At 37.3% G+C, this 22,858-nt stretch overlaps 1 protein-coding gene across 1 annotated transcript in view; it reads left to right on the top strand.

The window, feature by feature from the left end:
* The window catches only part of Cnbd1 (cyclic nucleotide binding domain containing 1), a 332,377-nt gene that overhangs the window by 4,679 nt on the left and 304,840 nt on the right, over positions 1 to 22,858 (top strand). The window contains exon 2 of the mRNA XM_051155903.1: positions 13,090 to 13,162. Coding sequence (XP_051011860.1) covers positions 13,090 to 13,162 — 73 coding nt within the window. The remainder of the gene's footprint in view (positions 1 to 13,089; positions 13,163 to 22,858) is intronic.

Here is a 22,858-nt window from a genome sequence, read left to right as displayed (position 1 = left end):
GTCAGTCCCTCAGCCAGGTGGGTGCAGCCTCTGTCACCAAATCTCTAGTCTTTCAATCTGTAAGGGGAACTATATACTTTTTTGTGGACTGATTAAATAAATTTCATCACGTTAATTTCTCTTCTGAAGCTGAGGGTTCTCCTGTTCTCCAAATTGTAACTTACTATTCATTTTCTATTATCTAGCATTTATATCTCCCAAGATGTGGCCAAACTCTATCACCACATCTTACTTTTTGCATAATTGCAATAATATGATTTTCCTTTATGATTAAAAAGATGATTATTATCTCCTAGATCTGTCAATACAGGCCTTTAGGATATGGTGATAGCAGGTCAGGCATAAGGGGGATTCTTAGGTTTTATTAGACATTCTAATGCTCACAAGAGTGGCATATGGATACGGGAGAGTGGAGAAGCTCTTCAGCAGGCTGACTTCCCTAGAAAATGGTGTCTCAAGATGATGGGATGTAACCTACAAGCTAAAATAAATCCCTTTCTTACCCCCAAAGCTGTTTTTGGTCAATGTTTTATCATACCAGCAGAAAGAGAATTTGGACTCGTGGCTATTAAAGTAGAGAATTTGACTGTCAGCAGTCTCTTGATGGCTAGTATCCTTTCCCCCCCAACTGTTCATGTCTCCTTAGCAGAAGAGACACCTAGTCACTTATGAGATACATACACGACTTCCCAACGTTCCCTTCCATTTTGTACATATCTTTTCAATGTTCACTGATATTTTTACTGCTTATGGAATATTCATGTATATATGTTTTGTTTTTCTCTTTTGTTTTTTTCCCTATGGCTTTTGTTGTTATATCCAAGAAAATATTTCTCTAGCCTATGCTGTTGCAGGCTTTTTCCTGTACACTTACCTTAGGGTTTTACAATTTCAGGGTTTATAGCTAAATCATTAATCCACTTGAGCTGAATGATTTTTTTTTAGCCATGTCGGAAAAAGCCACATTTTTCATTTATTCTAAATGTGGATACTCAATTTTCCCAGTACCAATTCTTGAAGAGATTATCTTTTATGCATCTGTGTTCTCAAGACCTTTTTTGAAAATTAACTGAAGGTAAACAGATAAGTTTTTAAAATCTGCTTCTGCTCATTGCTAGGTCTATGTTTACATCAATATTATGTCATTTAGATTATAAGATTTTTATGGGGTTTTTTCTTGGAATGAGCTTTGCTTTCTTCACCAAAGATTTCTTTGATCATGCAGAGTCTTTTTAGTTATTATATATAAATTTTAAGATTGTTTTTTTTTTGTACAGGTGAAAAATAACATTGAGATTGTTGTAGGGTTGCACTGAATCAGTAAATAATATGGAGCAGTGTGGACATTCACAATGTACATGAAATAGCTTTGTAAAGTTATATGTGGTAGCATGCTTTACTCTTTTATGTAGCATTGTTTTTACTTAATGATACTACCTGCTATAATACTATATAATAGGAGTGTTTTTCTTGATAACACTCATGCATATATTTATTCATCTTAATGGTTGTAATATATTTGATTTTTAAATGTAATAAAATCTTCCTGATTTGTCTATAATTTATTAAACAGTTGCCTTTTCTTCAAACATGACACTTTGACTGCTGTTTACATCTCTGCATAGTGATGTTAAAGAGAGAATGGAGGGCAGGAAAAGATAAAGTGTTTACTGTTTTTTTGTTGTTGTTGTTCTGTTCCTTGTTTTGTATGTCCTCAGCATTGTATTTTTTCCTCTCCAAGTGATGAATATTCAGCAGCCATAGGGTTTAATAATTCATCATCTTCCCTCTGCTTCATCAGGGCGAATGTGGTAGCTGTTTCCTAGTTGTTGGTGTTTGTCCTATTCTCCCCTGTTCTAGAATGCCTATCTGACAATTCTATCAGCTTTCTGAATTAAAATATCTGCTGTGTTTTTATATCTCGTGATCATTGGATATTGACTGATAAAATGAGAATTTGTTTCTAGTTAATTTTGTTGTTTAAATTAGACAAACATACTATGCATAATTTAGGTCTTGTTAGTCTTTAAAAATTAGCATTGAAAAATGGCTTTATCACAATATTTTGGTGCACACTGTATTCTTGTTGCTCTTACTTTGCCTGTCTTGCCCTGCTCACTCAGGTGGGACTCCTTTTCCCCAGCCTTGCCTGCCTTCTGCTTACTTAACCCCTTTCTTCCTTCGCAAGCCTCCCCTTAAGGACTATTCTTTTCCCTCTCACATCCCTCTGTAGTTTACTGAATTATTTCCTTACACTTGTACATATACAATAACTCACATCTGGGACTCACATATAAAAGTTTGAGGAAAAACATCTAGGGTTTGCTGTTCTCAGTCTAGCTTGTTTTGTTTAACATGAGGTTTTCTAGCTGCATCAGTTTTCCCACAGATGTGATGACTTCATATTTTTATGGCTGAATAAAATTCTATTGTGAACATAGAACCTGCTTTCCTTATCTGTTCATCTGTTGGTTGACATCTAGCTATTTTTAAGAGTGCATTAGTAACATGATTGGCCAGTTATCTTCATGGTAGTACTTCAAGTCCTTTGAGAGAATATCCATGGGGGAGATTATGTCAGCAGTGATAGGACAGGGACACAACCCCACCTTGCCACCCTAGACTTTTAGGAACCCCAACTCAGGCCAAATAGGGATTTGTAATTTGTTGATGAAAAAAGTCAGAATTTGCTAGTATAGTGAATCTGCTAGTATAGTGAATTGCTAGTATAGTGAATTTGCTAGTATAGTGAATCAGAATTGGGAATTACATTAAATATATTTTGACATAGACATAAGCATGAAGGTTAAGAGAAAGATACGAGTGAGAAAGTAAGGCATACCCGAGTGTGGTACAAGGTTTTCCAAGGAGAGCAAACAGTTACCTTAGTATTTGTCATATACACTATTCTGGGGGGGGGGGTCAAATCTCAAAAAGTTGCTAAGAAACTCTATTTTTCTTTTCCACTCTTCTTCTGGTAAAAGTGACTTGTCAGGTGGCTTCAGAGATGTATCAGGTAAAATTACAGTGTGATCCTGGGAAGCCAGGTGCCACTAACTTTGCACCAGGGGTTCAGTGCGTATGCTCTCCACGTGAAAGTTCTTGTGACAGTCTAGAAAGTCACACTGAGGAAGGGATAAGGACCACAAGTGGGTGTTAACTGTGCAGGAGTTCCTGCTGACCTGACTAAAGGCTTCAACTAGATTGCGGGGTGGGGGCCTTCTCTCTCCTTCATGTCCCAAATGTACTCTTCTTTTCTTTCCTGCTGCACCCATAGCAGGGTTGTATGATTTAGGATTTTGAGAAATCCCAAAGCTGATTGTCAGAGTGGCTCCATCAGGTCACACAGCAGCAGTGATTATAGCCTCCTGGTTTGACACATGCACATGCTCACCAGCAGTACCTGTTGTATTTTGTTTTGTTTTTCTTTCTTTTATTTCCACCTGCTCTCCCGCCCTCCTTCCCTCCCTCTCCCCTTCTCCTTCTTTCCTTCCTTTCTTTTTTTTGGGGGGGGAGGTGTGTGTTTAAGCCTTATATTTAATTTAGAAGTAGTAAAATTTGTACTTTGGTTCACAGTTCTTTGTTGGGGGATGGTCTGGTGTGTTTTGATGCTAATTACTGCCTGCTGTCTGACCTACCTTTTGCTTAATAAAAAGCCATCCCACCTGGGCAGAGCAAAGGAGATAGGTGGGGCTAGGAGAGAGAGGAATTCTGGGAAGAAGAAGGACTGCCAAGAGGAAAAGGGAGAGACCTGAAGTGAAGAGAGGAAGGTCACCATGGGTTATCTGGAGGGAGAAGCACATGGCCGGCGTGGATGGAGAATCCAGTCCAGATGAAGAACATTAGCAAGTATTTGGGATTATGGATGGGAGGTAGTTTGAAATAAGTTATTGGAAACAGATGGCATGGGATTGAGGCAGGGATCCCATGCCTGCCCCGCTACGGGAGGTAGTTTAGAGGATTGATATCTGTCCTGCCCCACGTTAACTAAGGATATTTTAAAATATAATAAGGGTCTGTGTCTTAATTGATTTCTAGTCAGGCCTAAAGATAATACAGGTAATACAGATAAAATTTAAAAACAATAGTTCTTGACAATGCATAACTTCTATTTCATTTTCTAACCACCACTGTAATCAAGATCTAGAAAAAGGAAGAGGCAGGCATGGTGGCACACTCTTAATTTTAGAACTCGGGAGGCAGAGACAGGATAATCTTTGTGTATGAGATCAGTTTGGTCTACAGCGTGTGCTCCAGGACAGCCAGGGCTACATAGAGAAACTCTGTTTTGAAAAACTACCACTAACACTACCACCAGCACCAGCACCACCACCAGCTACCACCACCTACCATCAGCACCAACAAAAACTACCACCAACAAAAACAACTACCACCCACTAAAACAACCACCACCAACTACCACCACCACCACCACCAACTACCACCTCCATCACCTCCACCACCACCCCCACCACCACCAAACAACAATAGGATTAACAACAACAACAAAATTCCAGAAGAAAACAACAAAGAGACAAAAATGATATAGGACAATTTCATCACTTTCCCAAATATCCACTAACCTTTTTTTGTGTAGTCAAATATTCCTTCCCAACCTGCAGGCTATGTGACTGAATGATTGGGCCTCTACCATTATAGTTTTAGCTGCTTTAGGAGTCATATATTTTATGTTGTCTTTTGAATCTGGTTCTTTTAATATAACCCATTTGAGGTTCATCTAAGTTCTATGTATAAATAGTCCCTTCTTTTTAGTATGTTTTTAATTAAAATCCAATTATATCATTTTCTTTCTCCCCATCCCTTTCCTTTTTCCAACCACTCTCTGATATTTGCCCTAGAACTCTTCCCATGATCCCCCTTTTCAAGTTGAGATCCTCATTTTCTTTGAATTTTATTGCTTTATTCATATATGTGCATGTAGGTATATTTATGCACAAATATATAGAAATACAAACTTCTTAGTTATTTTCTTTTTTCTCTTTTTTAGACAGCATCTCACTGTGTATCCCTTGCTGGTCAGAAATGTATGTACACAAGACTGGCTAGGACTTGAGGAAATCTGCCTCCTCTGCTTCCTGAGCTTTGAGATTATATGCCTGCTCCACCATGTTGGCTCTAATATTAGCTTGAATTTATATTCATTTGAAAACTGGGGATTTTAGTTACCACGTTTTAGTGTTTTGTGTTCTGAGAACTACTTGCTCAGTTCACTGGCCCACTTATTGATTGAAAATTTTGAGTTTTGTTTTCAATTTTTCAGGTATAAAGTATTAGTCCCTGAATGAGATAAAGCTGGCAAAGATTTTCTCCCATATACAATCTTTCTCTCCCCTCTACTATTAGTTTGCTTTGCTGGGCAGAAGCTCCTTAAATTCGTGTATCCTACACGTCAGTTCTTATGGCCAGTTCCTACGCTATCATGAAGTTCTTGCCTGTGTCTGCATTTTGAAGTGTTTTTGTCTAGTTATTTCAGTGTTTTAGGTTTTGCAGTGTGGTTGATCTATGTTTACCTTATTTTTATGCAGGTGAGCGATGAATCAACATAATTATTTTCCAGGTGGATCTCCAATGCTCTCAACACCATCTGATGAAAACTGTCTTTTTTTCCCTAATAGTTTTGACACCTTTGTCAAAGATTAGGTAGCTATACCTGTGGGAGTACAGTGGCTAGCTTTGTCATCTTGACACAAACCTATACATATCTGGAAAAAGAAATCCCAGTTGAAGAACCGCATCCACCATATTGCCTCACAGAATGTCTACAGGCTGTTTTCTTGATTGGTAATAGAAGTTGGAGGCTCCAGACCAATATATGAGGCCTCATACTGGACCAATAGTATGAGTCCTACATAGGAGGCCTGGGCTGTAATGGAAAGATAAGCTGAGGAAGCCAGAAGAGCAAAGCTAGTCAGCACATTTTCTCCATGTTTGATGCTTAAGTTCTTGGACCCAGTTTTCTGCTTCCAGTTTATGTCTTGCCTTCCCTCAACAGTGGACTGATTTAGAAATGTACATGAAATAAACTCATCTCCTTCCATGATGATTTGGTTGGTGTTTTTATCACAACAATGGAAAACAAACTTGGTAGTCAGTTTAATTTTGAGTTCTCTATTTTATGACATCAGCCTACATATCTGTTTTGTGTTGGCACCATGCTGTCCTTATGGTTTTGTGGTATTATTAGGAGTATGGTATTATGATGACTCTGGAATTGTTCAGAACTATTTGGTTATTTTGATCTTTGCATTTCCTAATGAACTCCAAATATTATCTTAGTTATTTACTATATTACTTGAGTATTTGTGCACATATGTGTGTGCATGCATGCAGCATCACACATTGACTACTTGAAAGAGTCTGCTTTCCCACTGAGTCCTGACATAGTGTCATCCACGCTTAACCTCCTAAGCTATTTCAAAGTTCTTCACAGGAGTTTTAGAATTTTTTTTCTAGTTTTGTGAAGCTTTTTAACATTTTGATGGGATTATATTGAATCCTTGGGAAGATTTTTGTCTTCACTTTTACAATATTAATTTTTCCAATTTATGAGCATGGGAGTAATTTTCACTTTCTAGTGTCCTCAATTTCTTCAGTGTCCTAAAATTTTCATTGTATAGATCATTTACTTTCTTTGGTAAATTTATTCCTAGATCTGTCAATGTATCTTTTGTCTCCCTCCTTTTGTCTTCATTTCTTTGAAGCAATTATGAATGGGATATTTTTCCTACTTTTTTGTCATTGTTATATAAGACATTGCTAGCCTTATATGCTTACTTTATACCCAGAAACTTCATTGAAATTATCATTATATCTTAGAGTTTGTTGTTTTTATGTTATTCCACAGTTTGTGAATGTTCATTTCACATCTTAAAAATGCATCTCTTTGCTGTTTGGGCTCATTCCTCCACTTTATATTTGAATCCTGATAGACTTCATCCCACATGATCCATTCAACTCTTAAGGCTTTCCTTTGAGTTTTCTCACTGAGTTATTGGGTTTTTAGTTCCACCTTCATTTCTGTTTGAGTTCTTATATTTATAACTCTTTATTCAACTTTGACTTAAGATGTTGAGTTTTCCTTGTCATTTTGTTCATCCACATAGTCTATTGCCTTGGACATCACTCAGGCATTGATTGTTATCTTCCTGAAGGTCATTGAGCATTTTGTGTCTTCTTTAGACTCTTTGAGTTCTTTGAAAACACTACTCATTGTTCATTGAAATTATGTGTCCTGAGTTCATCTAGGTAATTTTCACCAGAGAGTATTGCTATAGGACTAGTGGGTTTGATGATATTCTGTCATTGTTATTCATATTTTTGTTTTTGCAATGTCTCTTGTGCATGTGAACTTCGTTCTTCAGCTGTGTATCTGATGTAAGAATCTGGCTTGCTTTAGATTGGATCAGTGCAGGAGATTTGTGGCTGGATCTAGGCCAAGTAAAGCTGGAACATTATCTATTTGATTAGGAGAGGTTCTGAACCACATGCCTGGAGCTAGACTTTAGGGTGACATAAAAGAAGGTAGAGGGAGGACTAGGAAAGGGAAAGGAGGTACTTACCTGGCAAAGGTGGCTTGTGAACAAAGCAGATTTGTAGGTATCAGGTCTGGAGCCATGCATGTGCGTGTAGAGATGGAAGAAGGCAGAGAAGGCAATGGGAGAGGAACAGAGAGTCATTTTCCAGGCAAAGGAGGCTCAGAAACAAAGCTGGCTTACAGACCACTATTCTGTAGCTGGGGCCAACTGAGGCAGCTGGCAAACAAATAGGGGTCAAGGCCCAATGATTTTGTAGGTAGGCCTGTCTTATGGTTTATTGAATTGTGTCAAGTGATGTGTTTAGTCAATATTATTTGAAAGAAGATTAAATTTGGAACTTTGTAAAAACAATGAAAATCAGATAAAAAGATGTAAATAAGATCCCTACTGATGATTAACACAAGTATACTGAATGGCCTCTCAATATGCATATACTTATTCACAAGTTATTTTTTTCCCTGGATTTGGACCACTTATTCAAGTATATAAAAAGACTTAATCATACTTATAATTCTTTAATTTTCTCTTGTTATGCTTTTTCTTAATACTCCAGTCTTATGCTAGAGTTATAAGGACAACACAGTTGTTAATATTTCTGTTATTATTGCTACAAAACTCCTTACTTGTGCACTGATAATTATATTAAGAAAGGTTATACTTGTTATTGGTTTAATTATTACTGCGCACAAAAACCTTTTGAGGAGGTCTCAGTTTTCTGTTTTTCAATTAACTGTATTCTGACATTTCACAGGGTCACTGTGACATTTTCTCAATGGCTACACTGTTCTGGGATTTCACTTCACTGAGAGTTACAAAGATTTGATTAAAATTGCTCTTGTGATAAGGAAAAAATTAGTAGATGTGTGATGTTAGGGATTTCTGAAAAATGTGTATATGTTGCCTTGTGTATTGGCAAAATAAAAATGTGTTCTGATAATCAACTTCACCATAGTAGCTCTTTAACTGTCTATGTCCTCTATAACATTCTACTGTGCTTATCTAACATACACTGTAAAGTTGTTTTGTGGTTGTTAAGTACAAACTATTTTTCTGGCTTTTCTTTGGGAGTTGAGTAAGTATCTCTTTAGCAAATAAAACAAGTGGGGTGAGGGAGAAAGAGAGAGAGAGGGAGAGAGACAGGGAGAGAGACAGAGAGAGAGAGAGAGAGAGAGAGAGAGAGAGAGAGAGAGAGAGAGAGAGAGAAAGAACGAGCAATTAAAATTAAATATGCAAAGTCTGAGAAATACTATATGTTTATGGCCACTTTTTATTAGGAAAACAATCCAATCTATGCATACTTATTTTAATATTTGACACAGCTGAGAAAATACATTTACCTAAAGTGAACATTAACAATACAACACAGAATTTTCCATCAATAACATCCAGTTGGCATATGCCCAATATGACACTAGACATTTGGATTTCTAGTGTAAGATTAATTTATAGCCATCAGCTTAAATTCCTTTTTCTCAGGCACTCCAGTTTAAATCCTATATTTTAACCCCACTCTAAGGTTAAGCCCTTGTTGCTTTTTTCAAAAGCTGGGCTAAAGCATTTTATGAGAGAAAAATAACACTAAGCAACAAATGTAAATTTTGTAGCTTTTGAAATCTTTAAGTTTTATCTCTGATTTGAGCAATAGAAAAAAAATAACATCTAGTCTTTTTTCATAGTTGCCATTTTATATTGAAACAATTAGCATTTTTATATTCGAAAATCTACTTTCAAAGACATCTATTACTTCCTGAAACCTCTTCGTATAGAGACCCTTGTAACAAACACCTCTCAGAACAGAGGTTCAATGATAAGACATTGGATGAATTAAGTGGTCTACAAGCCTACAAGGACTGTAGAGTTTAGGTTGGTTTTGAGCTTGCTGGGCTGTTCCAAGCTAAGCATGAAACCTTGGTCATCTTTCCCATGAAAGCTTTTTTTTTTTAAAGATAACAAACAAAAATAATTTTAATTTTCTATTCCCGTCTACTAATTCTTTTCTTCTTTCAAGACAAAGTTTCTCTGTGTAGCGTTGGCTATCCTAGACTTGCTTTGTAAATCAGGCTGGCTTTGCATTCACAGGTATCTCCCTGACTCTGCCTCCCAGAATGCAATTCTTATTTTTAAAAGGTTTATTCTTTTCTTCTTCCTTCTCCTCCTCTTCCTTCCCCTTTTTCCTCCCCCTCTACCTCCTCTAAATTGTTTTAACATAAGATAATAAATGCTACTTTTTAAAATCTTTATGTAGGCAGAATTTCTGAGATTTAAGCTCTCTCCCTAAATTTCTATGGTAGGCCCACTTCTTTCTGTACCACTTGCTGGAATTATTACTGAGCCTAATCATTAACCACATGGGGAAATAGATTAATGTGCCCTTCATACAAGTCTCTTCTTAATTCATGTGCTTAAATATCTATTATGATTAATATTTTATATCATTTACACCAGAAATAATAGTATGCCAAATATTTTATGTATATCAAAGCTATAGTTTGGTTAATTTAAAATAAATAATTCTATATGACTCCAAAACTAAATTACACAGTATTTATCAGCTAAGATTTGGTAGGAATATGGGTAGAGAAATGCTTAAATCATATGAATAGTAATTCCAGATTTCTTATATTCTGTGATGTTAGGATAGCAATAAGCTTTCTGGTTGAATTCCTTTTATTTTAGTTTCATACTTAGAAAACAGTGTCTGCTATGCTGTTTAAATTTGAAGTCATCCAGGGCCCATACAAAAACTCATTTTATGACTCTAGAATTCTGACATAGAATGTATAAATGTGTACATACCAAGTTCCATTTTTTTATGATTACAATGTGGTCATTGAATTACTTTTAAAATGTTTGAAAAAATACATTAAATCACTTATTTTATCAATAACTTTTCAATAAGCAATAAAATAATACGTATAAGTTGGTATTCATTACTGTGTGTCTTTTCACATTTCTTTTTTGTTTTGTTTTGTTTTTCGAGGTTTTTTTTTTTTGTTTTTTGTTTTGTTTTGTTTTGTTTTGTTTTTTGTTGTTTTTTGTTTTTTTGAGACAGGGTTTCTCTCTGTAGCCTTGCCTGTCCTGGGCTCACTTTGTAGACCAGGTTGGCCTAGAACTCACAGTGATCCACCTGCCTCTGTCTCTCCCAAGTGCTGGAATTAAAGCTGTGTGCCACCACGCCCAGCTCTCATTTCGCATTTCTAATAGCACTAATTGTTCTAGAGCAATCAGAGGGCTTATGATGTGCTTGCCTGTCACTCTGAAGGCATGTTTCACATTTTGTACTCTCTCTTTCCACCTTGTTAAAAGGACATCTCCTCATCATGGCAGTTAATTTGCTTCTGAGAGAGAATTACAGTTAATCTTCTTGGCTATGAGCAGGACTGCTATTTATTAAGGTTTCTTTTGTAATTTTTATCACATTTGAATTCTATAAAGAATTGGAAATTGATTCTGCATACTAGAAAATACTCTGAAGAATGAGCAATCAATGATGGGTACCCGCATGAGTTTGGCTAGATATGCACAGTTAGGATTGGATAAGGGAGCATTAGAAGGAAATAGACAGGAGGAGGAAGAGGATGATAAAAGAAAATGTCAGGTACCAAGAGCATTTTTCTTTGAATTGTGTCTAAAGTAGTTTTGAGACCAGTTTGGTATGTTAAAGATCTTAGAAAGGAATTCTGACTTCTTTTTCCTCAGAGAAATTAAATTATTATGACTCATTCCAATTTCTATTTTCTGCAATTAGAAATTGCTAGCCCAGATTCTAGGTTCTAGATCAATAAAACTAAATTCTGATTTAAAAAAAAAATCCATGTGCAAATCTACTAGTGGGGAGAGTGGGGACTGACTCTGACATAAACTCTGATGCCCCCTATTTGACCATGTCTCCTCGGTGGAGAAGCCTTGGTGGCACTCAGAGGAAGGGAAGCAGGCTACCAGAATGATACCTGACAGGCTGTGATCATATGGTGGGGGAGGAGGTCCCCTTCTGTCACAGGTCTAGGGGTAGGGAATAGGGAAAATGCAAGTGAGGGGATAGCAACAAGGATGTAATCTGAATAAATTATTTTTAAAATTTCTAAATATATATATTAAGTTTTTAAATACTTTAATTAGCATTTCCTTATGATGAGATATTCTATTTCTCTCAAAAGTCAAAAATCTCAGTTCCAGAGAAGCACTGTCTCCCTCTAAGTTGTTGGTTAGATGTGTCTAGGGAAAACCCTCCCAAACAACACAGGCCATTGCAGTGGCTATTAGTTGCCCACCAGAACTTGATGGTGAGACTCTGTTGCTGAAAACTATGTGCTTTGATCACAGGTCATAGAAAAGCAGAGCTATTGCTGATCTAGAAGCTTTCTCCTTGCTGCCTAGCTTTTGTAGTGACAGACATTGCTGTTCAGGTAGATGGAGGAAAAATATTATCAACAAGTCTTTACCATCTTTGAACCCTGTGAACTATAATAACCACTGGTATGGCAAGATATGGCTATTTGGTGCAACAGTGGCATGAAGGTGTTTGGGGTAACCAATGGTCATCCAATTGGATTTAAAGCCTACTCCACAGGAGGGAATTAATGCCTGGGACTGTAAACTTTGCCATATACCTGGCATAGTCCCTACAGGAAAACTGACTATTACTATTTTGTTAAATAGATGTGGTATCAACATGATTTCTAAATACTTAGCTTTATACCAAAAGATTAGATCAGCTCACACTCCTCACTCTTTTTTTTTTTTAAAAAATAAGTGGACAGTGATTTATCAGAGACCACATAGCTGGTCAATATGTAGAAACTAAGGGACTATGTGATAATCATCCTTAATTCGGACAGCTATATCACACACCCTTCTCCAAAGGCTTGGGAAACATGCATAAGATGGAACAGAAAGATTGGTAGGGCCAAAGAAATAGTGCTGGAAAAAAATGAATTGTGCATATAACAGGACAAATACACTCATGAACTCAAAAGAACTATGACGTCCTGAAAAAGATCTTGTACAATACCTGTATAAGATCAAGGCAAAAAAACAAAAAACAAAAAACAAAAAAACAAAAAACAAAAAACAAAAAGCAAAGCAAAACAAAACTATTTTAGCGTGGAGTGGGGAAAGGCTACCACTAGCTTAAGAGTCATATTTTTCAAGGCTGTGGCTCCTGGTATGTTGCTCATCTCCAGTGGATTGTCTACACCCATGATTAAATGTCCAGCATTAATTAGACTCCATGGGTTATAAAAAAAACATAAGTAGATGTGAAATTCATGGGGGAGAAATAGATGAAGGTGATGAGGAGAAAGAGGTAGGTGTAAGTAGTAGATATGATCAACACACCCTTCAGAAGTGAAATCTGTACTCACCGTCACATTGAATACTGTTTGTTGATTAAAGACTGTGAATACAATATCTCACTTCATGGTCACTGAATTTATTTTAGTATGATGAGCATTTCCAATTAAATCCTATTTATACACTTGCTTAATAAGATAACAGAAAACTACTCACACTTTTAACTGATTTCTTTCTGCAGCCCTGAAACCGAGCAGTAACATTAACTATGGTCAGTTGAGTGCCTTATGCCACAGGAGAGAAGTACAGAGGAGGTAGGTTATTCATGCACTTGTTTTTCTGTCATAGAGGAACTGATGCCTCTGCTTGTTTATGGATAAAGTATAGTGATAAGAAAGTGCTAATTCTCACAGGTGACTGATTTACTACATAGAAAAATATCTTTGAAACCTGCAGTTTATTTATATATATTGAAAATGTCAAATATATATTCTATATTTTAATATATATTGTATTCTACAATATATTTATTTTAGTATATACTTGCACAGATTCACACACACACACACACACACACACACACACACACAAATGTTAAGGGAACAAATTTAGTAAGGAATAAACATAACTCGTTCCAAACTGCACCCCTTTTAATGTTCAAAAAACATTCACAGGAGAAAGGTTTAAGTGGTTGAGAACACAAATATTGAGTGAAGCCAGTATCTGAGAAGGGTATAAGGGATGTGGTCTGGAGAAATTGGAACTAGTTCTGCTTAGTGATTAGGATTAGGATTCCTAAGAGGCATGCAAATTGAGCACAGGACGTTAAAATATGTTTTGTTGCTGTTTGAATTACTGTCCTATTGCTATGAAGAGACACCATAACCAAGACAATTCTTCTAAAAGAAAGAATTTCCTTGGGAGCTTGGTTATAGCTTTATAGGGTTAGTCAATTATCATAATGTGGTGAACCATACAGGCAAGGCACTAGAGCAGTCTTTGAGAACTTCATATCCTCATCTACAGGCAGGAAGTTCTTAGAAAGAATCTTCAAAGCCCACCCCCAATGACACACTTCCTCCAACAAAGCCACACTTTCTCAAACAAAGTCCGCCTCCTAAATTTTCCTAAGCAGATCCACTAACTGGAGATCAAACATTCATATATGAGCATATGGTAACCAATCCCATTCAAACTACCACATTTCCACTTCCTGGCCACTATGGGCTCATAGCCATATCATAATACAAAAGGCATTCAGTCCAACTTACAATATCCCGATAGACCTACACATGTGTAGCAGATGTACTGCTTGGTCATCACGTGGGTGTCTTAACAATGGCAGTAAGGGCTAGCTCTCTCTCTATTGCCTGACTTTGGATCCCTTTTCCCTAGCTTGGCTGTCTTGTCTGTCCTGGGTGGGAGAAGACGGGTTTAGTCTGTCTACGGTTTGCAGTAGATTGCTACCCCTTGTGCGGTGTCTCTCCTTCTCTGAGAAGGAGAACAGGGATGGGAGAGGGGGGCATGAGGGTGGGACTGGCAGGAGAGGATGGAGGTGGCTGGGATCAGGCTGTAAAGTAGTTAAATAAATAAGTAAATGAAAAAAATCAATCAATCAAGCAAGCAAGCAAGCAAGCAAGCAAAGAAGCAAACAAAAACTAGTCTTTACCTGTCTTACCACTGTCTCAAAGCCTTTTCTGAGACTCAAGGTACTCTCAAAACTGAAACTCCATATAAAAGCAAAAGCCAAAAATAAAATAAAATATTTCTAATATATAATATACAGTACTGTTACAAAAGGGAGGAAATGGAAATATTGGATCAAAGCAAAGCACCCAATAGGGTAAACTACAATTTCTGCAGCTCCATGTCTGATGTTAAAAGGCTTATTAGATGGCTCTTTCCTTCCAGATAATGCTAACTGCACCACATTTTCTCTCTTTTGGGCTGGTACCATACATATCCCATTAGAAGCTCTCCTTGGCAGGTATCACACGGCTCTGGCATCTCCAGCATCTTGAAGTCTCCAGACATAATTTTCCTTGATTCATGCAATAGTCTATTTGGGCCTCTATACATGGACTTCCCTGTCCCATGCCTAGCCTCAGGAGCTTTCCTTAACTGTGGAGAGAAATTCTACAAACCCTTCAATGTGTTTTTCTTGATGCTAAATCCAGAACCACGTGGCCTAAGCTGTCTTGTTATTCTGCTTGCTAGTGTTGGGACCTGGCATCCTCCTTGAATTGCGTTTACAAAAACTTTCTGGTATGGATACTTTCCTTTGTGGTTTAAGCTTTCCTTTAATTCCTTTTTACAAGTTGGAAGGTTAGCTTATTGGTGTCTTGCCCTGAGGGCATCACTCTTTATTACATTTTGAGTAGGTCCTTTCTTTAAACATTTTATCTCCTTGAGCATAGGACTTGGCTCCAGCGTTACATTTCCTAGTGCTATTTACCTCTTTAAACTATATATTTTGTATTTCTTTTTATCCAGCTTGCTCTTTTTCATTGTAGATCTTCATAAGAATGAACACTAAAAACTAAATAATACTGTCACTATTAGGCTGTCTTGAAATCTCTGCCAATGACATTAATCTAAATCTCTTTGATTTAGCTTCAGGCAGATTTTTAGGACGAGGGCAAAGAGCAACCACATTCTTTGCCAAAACATCATTTACTAATATTCTTCCCCTCTGATGCCTCTGTAGCCTGCCAGGCCTCCACAATCAAGATTGCCCTCTATATTACTGTCTTCCATACTCCTACGAGGATGAACCGTTAAGTTCTGGTTAAAGTGTTCAATTATTTTTCTAGTCCAAAATCTTAAAAATCATCCATATTCCTTCTACAGGCAGCATGACGAGGCCTACCTAGAAATACCCGAGTCCCTGCTACCTACTCCTGTCGCAGTCACTCTTCTATGAAGAGACACTATGACAAGGGAGACTCTTATAAAATAAAGCATCCAACTAGGGGCTTGTTTATGGTTTTAGAGGGTTAGTCTACGATCATCGTATGGGAAGCAGACAGGCATGGCACTGGGATAATAGATAAGAGCATTACTTCCTGATCCCCAGGTAAAAGTCAGAAGGTGGTTGTTGGTAGCAGGGAACAAGAGTTTACACATATGAGCCTGTGGGGAGCATTCTCATTCACACCACCAGAGTAGCAATGTCTTTACTTCAGTTGTTGGTTTGAAGTTATATAACCATAGCCATCATGGTCCACCTACTCTTCAACCTTTTTTCATTCATGTTTATGCTGCAAAATGCCCTGGGTTTAAAGATTTCTCTCTTTCTCTCTTCTTTAAAGTACTTCTTAACATCATATTTCAGTTAGCACTTCAGAAAGGTCTTTCCAATTTTCTTTAGGAATGCTTGAAAGTGAAAAGTAAAGAATTAAGCTTTGTGGTTACTTGGTTGTGGCTGTATGCGCTTCTGTCTTGATAAATCTCTATTTGAAATCATTATTGTGCTGTAATGCAGTGTCTGGAAAGATCACTGATTGAATGGCCCTTTTAGTGAGGTAAAGGACTTACTTAATGTTAAATTTATTGATATCATTACATAGCATTTTTATTAACTTATTGTATCTTGAGGATAAAATCTATTATGAAGGTACATAAATATCAACCTTCATTTGCTTCCATTGTTGTGAAAGGAATTACTTCTATTTTTTTCAATTTTCATCAAGAAAATGTGTAAACACTGCATTATTTGAAAGACAAAAATCAGGTGAAAACAATCTGCATGAAGTCAAATTGATTAAACTTTTATGGCTTATATAATCTAATTTAGAACAAAAATGCAAATTGCCTTAGGATAAATATATAAATATGATTTACCATCTAATATAATTTATTGAGGTCCCGAGGGGAGTATAGGACACATAAAAATATTGTGTTATGTTTTTCCATTTAGTATGCATAAACCATATACCTCGGTAGTTTACTTTGATACCTACCCCCTATTCTCTTTCTCATTATGTTATAAAGGGTTTTTTGTTTTTCTTTTTTTTTAAGTACTTTCTTTTTTTACTTTTACATATACATTTATATTATTACACATATATACAATAAAGTACGTACAGTAAGAAGAACCAAAGAATTATTAGGGATTATATAAATGTTACATTCTTAGTGATTTTGCCTATTTGTATTTGGCAACCTTGGAGAAAACATCTTTCCTAACTTGGTGAGTTTACAATTATGAATGTAAATCAATACCTATCATATCTCATCTCTATCAATCTAAAAACATCGTAACCTCTAACCAACTAAACTAAATTGTAAAACTAAACTATCTGGTTTCAACCCCATCAGAGACTTGAGAAGGAATAAAATTAATTATCTAAGTAATCAGGAAATGCAAGTTAGCAACTTCCAAAATGAGAAAATGACAGAGACAGTTCACTGCCTAGGCAATCACCAAAATGCTCTATAACAGTGGAGCATTGTCTTCAGCCCTCTGGCCCATTATATCTGGCAGACATATTTATGAAGCAGGAACTATTGAGGACTTGCTTACTCTGTCTTGGCAGAGTTTGGCTGTTGACTGTGCCTATGTCCAAGCTTGCTTATTTTTAGGCTGAATTCTGTCTGTGGCAGAAAGGAGGACATTTTCCCAGTGGCTGGTTTACCACATTTGAAGCCATGCCCATAGGGAGGTTCTTTGATGATCATCATCTCCTCTGAGGTAGGCTGGGTGTTGCCAGGAGTTAACTTGTTTTACTGTCAAAGGATCCTTAAAATCATAAAAACATCTTTGATTGCCATATTCTATAGGCCTTTGAAGACCTTATCTAACTATTATACCTTATCTATTTATATAATCCTATGTATCTGTTAAACCTAGGGTGTTATTGTTTTTGACTGACAGGCCATTCCTAGGTTGGCAGTTCAGGTGTCTACAAAATCTTTGTTCTTTTTTCATTTTCCCATGAGTACTTAGTCAGGCTTGTCCAGAGTCTCCCCTAAACAAAACAGGCAATTGCCATTGCTCTTAGTTGCCCACCAGAACTTGATGGTAAGATTCTATTGAGAAAGAAACCACAGAGTTTGAACGCAGGTCATGGAAAAATACAGCTGGTACTTATCTGGAAGCTTCCTTTTTGCTGGCTAGTTTTCATAGGGTTCAGTACGGACAGGGAAAGGACATTGGAGATCTATGATGGGAGGTACTTTTAAGAGCCAAATATAGGTACTCATCTTGTCTTCCCTGTCTTTCATATTTCACTTGCTAGGGCTCAGCCATAATAGAGTTGTTGTGCTGTTCCTGGTTGGATAGGTGATACATGTCAACTAGTGTCTTAGGTATCATTGCCTAAGTGCTTGACATGCACCCTTACCTTCTGCTTCCCCTGTCAATTGCACACACTCTAAGAATAGAAAAACATTAGCATTGACATCAAGGCATCTAAATTTATATACTGTATTCTTTTACTTGGAAAGATTATTTAAAATCCCACAGTCATCATTTACTTATCCCCTCTATGTCTAAGTAGGAAATCTAGTTTATAATACCAACATTGATTTTTGTATTTATTTCAAAGATTTCTACACTGTGTCTTTTTGTCCTGTCGAGAGTTAGATTATCTCTCTCAATGTGATTCGGTCACATTGAGCTTTAAAGCTTCAGTCTATGATATGGTTTTTGGAGGGGAATAAAAATAAGATGTGGCAGTTGTTAACATTAAATGATTTGTGGCTTTTATGAAAACAATTATAGGATATGATTATATTTGGCTTCTAATATTTTAGTTTTAAAAGTGTACCTTTATGGGATGAGCCACAGATCCTTTTTGTGGGCATGCTTGCTTCAGCTTACCAGTTTTCCATCTTACAATCTTTTTGTGCACTTTCACCATTTAATTTCATGGTCCCTGAATATAGAAGATGCAGATGTAGAAATATATTACCATAATAATTTTTGTGACAAAGAACACATCTCACCAATATCATAAGGACACTTATAAACTTGCTCTGATAATTGTCATCTCTACACATGAAACTTGATGATTCTTTTTACTTCTTGGACACATTTTCAAATGTACAGATGATAAACACTGGATTCATGTATACCACCCAATTTATGTTGGAAATCCTGAAGGAGTAGGTGAAGATGTCTGTCATACCTGTAGAATGTGATAGATAATAGTAAACTAGATCTTCCTATTTCAGGTATATTTTTCTTAATCTACTCCAATGGTGATCTATCCAGATCACAGTTTCGAGTAATTTTCTAAGACTTACATAACAGGGTATATGAAAATACGTATAATTTTATGATTCTTTGAGTCTCAAGTTTTTTGTGTATGAGGATAAGACTATGTAATTCATACAGACATGCAAGAATTAAATGATATGCTATATGTAATTTGGTTAACAGAGTGTCTGAAATCATAAGAATTAATTTTGTTTTTTAGTTGGAGCACTATATCTCAGAGGCTAAGAGAATAGGGTTTCATGACAGTTTAATTTTAATTTTTATCATATAGCCTTCACATTCTAATTGTATGATGTGGCCAATAATTAAAGTATATATCAACAAATATGCAATGGAACCTTACTGCGGTATATGGAATAAAACAAGTATTTAATTAAATTAGGTAGATATGTAAAACAGATGATTATTAAATATTAGTATTCACATGTAAGAATATTGGAAATGCTCCAAACACGTATGTGGACAGACCTAAAAACTGAATAGATACTTGACCAGTATTGGTACAAGATGTGAGGAAAGAATAAAACTACTGGAGATACTAGATTGCGGCACAGATCACACACGGCTCTGATTAGCAGGAAAACCAGGACTGCACAGCAACCTAAAGACCAAACTGAGAGCTACAAAACACCAATGTTGCTGATTCCTAGGTGAGAGTGATCCATACTGTGTGGGACATGGGTGAGTCCGAATTTGGCCACCCAGCTAACCCACAGAAATACCCTGAGTTAAAGCCCACATTAGGCGCAATCTTGGAAAGGGTTGTGGGTTATCTGGGCAACTTAGGGCTCTCACTGCCCGTCTACTGCTTGCCAGATCTGGGACAGGGAGTGGTGGACAGGCAGAGCTGAATCCCAGCATCGGACACAATCCACATTTGCTGCTTCCCTAGAAAGAGTGTAGGGCACCAAAACACCTTTGAGCTCTGATATCTCTCAGCCTCGCTGCTGCTTGCTGGCAGCAGATAAGCATAACCCTGCCATCTCAAGAGGGCCTGTGAGGCCGGGCGTCGGGCGTGGTGGCTCACACCTTTAGTCCCAGCACTCGGGAGGCAGAGGCAGGTGGATCATTGTGAGTTTGAGGCTAGCCTGGTCTACAAAGCAAGTCTAGGACAGCTAAGATAACACAGAGGAACCCTGTCTTGCCGCCCCCGCCCCCAAAAGAGGGTCTGTGGAAAGCAGAGCTTAATCCAGGTGCCGGCTATAATCCACATTAGCCACCATCCTAAGGGCATATTCAGGCCTTGGTCTGTCTCCACTCTCCTACCTGAAGCATACTGATCTGACTCAGCTAAGACACAAAGCAAAGTTAGGCCGAGCAGAGACCTGCTGGGGCCACAATCCTCATCAGTTGCTATCCTGTTAGCAGCTTCTGGCTCTGATATCACCCCACCTACCTATAGCCTATTGGCCTGATCCACCTAGGTCACAAAGCAAAGACTAAAGTGGGCCACACCCCACATTAGCTGCTATTTTGTGAACAGTTATGAGCTCCAATCTCTCTCCACTGGCCAGAGGCTTACTGACCTAGCCATCTGGAACACAGCAGATAGAGCCCTGACATCTTAAAAAGGACTGTAGGGCACCTAAGCAACTTTTGGCTTGGAAATCTATCAGCCTACTCCTCTCCTGCCAGACCCAACTGTGGTACAGTCAGGGACCCAGCTGAGCAGAGCTGGGTGCAGGCTCTAATACACACTGTCCAACATCCTGAGGAGGCCTCTGGGGAGCCCTAGAAAGAAACCTTAGGACTGGAGATTTTTACTTGCTCCCAACCTGCCCAACATGAGACACAGAGAGAGACCTCATTAGAGGAACCTCTAGGCCTGCTAAAAACAGAGAGAACCAGATGCCTAGAGGACAGCTCAAGAAGACTAGCAACAATACTCAGAGCCTTATAACAACACCAGAAACCAGTGTCTTAACACTGAGCAAGCCCTGGAGATATGAACAAGTAGGTAATTTATATTCCTAATCCCACTATATGGGAATAACTCTGAGATTGGCTGAGACATGAATATCTAGGCATATGCTTCTTGTTGGCTATAGAACCCCTATGAATCACTATTAGATGCCATTCTGCTCATACAAAGAGCAGAAAACCAGCCTTTATTGTTCTGTGCATCACACACACATTATACACTTATAATTTTAGGTCTGTATAATGCTTCTGAGAACTTATATGTTTTGTGAACAAAAGAACCAGACACTGACATTGGATCAGACCTGAGAGGATGCATATCTCCCAGCATGCTGGACACTGACATGCTGCATCCTTCATGTTCCAGCACCAAGTGCTTCAATTGCTGTTCCTCATCAGAACAAGACAGCTCCCAGGACACTTTCAAAGAAAGCTGGATCCCACTTGATCCAGCATTTCAGATAGTCCCACACAGATCTCTAATACAGCTTGGAATTTCTCAACATTCAGAGACTGGACCACAAATGCGATTCCTAGCTTGTTTAATCATTTCCCCAATTTTATTTGGGCCCCTACTAGGTATTATTCATCCCAAATCAACCAGAAGAAACCTTAAGAGAACGATGCCCTATTTCCTTTAAGGGGTATAGGGTAGGTTTTTGGTTTCTTTCTTGGGCAATAGAGGGCTATTATCAATGGGAATTGGTTACAAATTATTATTGGTCTTATTTAGAAAGAAAACAAGGTTAGACTCAGCTATGTCTCTCTTGTCCCTTATCTTATTTTCTTAGGTTTGAAGATAGGGGTTGAAAAAAAAAAAAGTAAGGGGGAATATAGAAATAAATAGGGAAGATAGAACAAAAATTAGATTAGTGAATCTAATCCTCAACTTAATGCCTCAATTGCCACTCACAAGTTTATTTTTAATTCACTGGTATAGAATTTGTATATAGATGCAAAATAAGTTTAATTCTAGTGGTATAGAATTCGAATGTAAGTTTATTCTACACACACAGTGTACACACACACTCACATATATATGTATATGTATATATATATACACATATATGTATATATATGTATATACTCCAATATAAGGTATTGTACCCATATAACTCAATTATAATACAAGGTTTGCTTCCAATAATTTGAAAATGCTATTGCAGACTGTTTAGTTTACAAGTTAATTGTTAGCTGATCAAATCATGGTCATGTCAATCACTAGTCTACTTTTATCACAAGAATATACATATTAGGTATGGCAGATAGATATTATTCTATAAAAAGATAAGGTAGGATAGTTAGATAAGGTCTTCAAAAACATCAGAGACATATAGAATATGGTATTTAAAATGCTTTTTTTTTATTATTATTCAAAAGATTCACTGACAATGAGACAGGTTAACTGCTGGCAACACCCAGCCTACCTCAGAGAGGATGATGAACATCAAAGAACCTCCTTATGGAGATGGCTTTGTATGTGGCTAACAAGCCACTGGGCAAAATGTTCTTATTACTACCACAGACAGAATTCTGTCTAAAAAAAAGGCATGCTTACTATGTTAATTCTCCCGATCCATGAGCAAGGAAGATCATGCCATCTTCTCAGGTCATCTTCAATCTCTTTCTTCAGAGTTTTGAAATTTTTTTCATACAAGTCCTTCACTTGCTTAGTTAGGGTAACTCCTAAATATTTTATATTGCTTGTGGCTAATGTGAAGGGTGTGGTTTTCATATAGGGGGAGGTAATCCCCCTCAGGAACAGTCATAGGGGAGGGGAATAATGGAAAAATGGGGGGGGGGGAATGGGAGGATACAAGGGATGGGATAAACATTGAGATGTAACAAGAATAAATTAATAAAAAAA

Source organism: Acomys russatus, chromosome 2 (genome assembly GCF_903995435.1).
Source record: "Acomys russatus chromosome 2, mAcoRus1.1, whole genome shotgun sequence".
NCBI classification, from domain to species: domain Eukaryota; kingdom Metazoa; phylum Chordata; class Mammalia; order Rodentia; family Muridae; genus Acomys; species Acomys russatus.
This window is presented reverse-complemented; position numbering and strand designations above follow the sequence as displayed.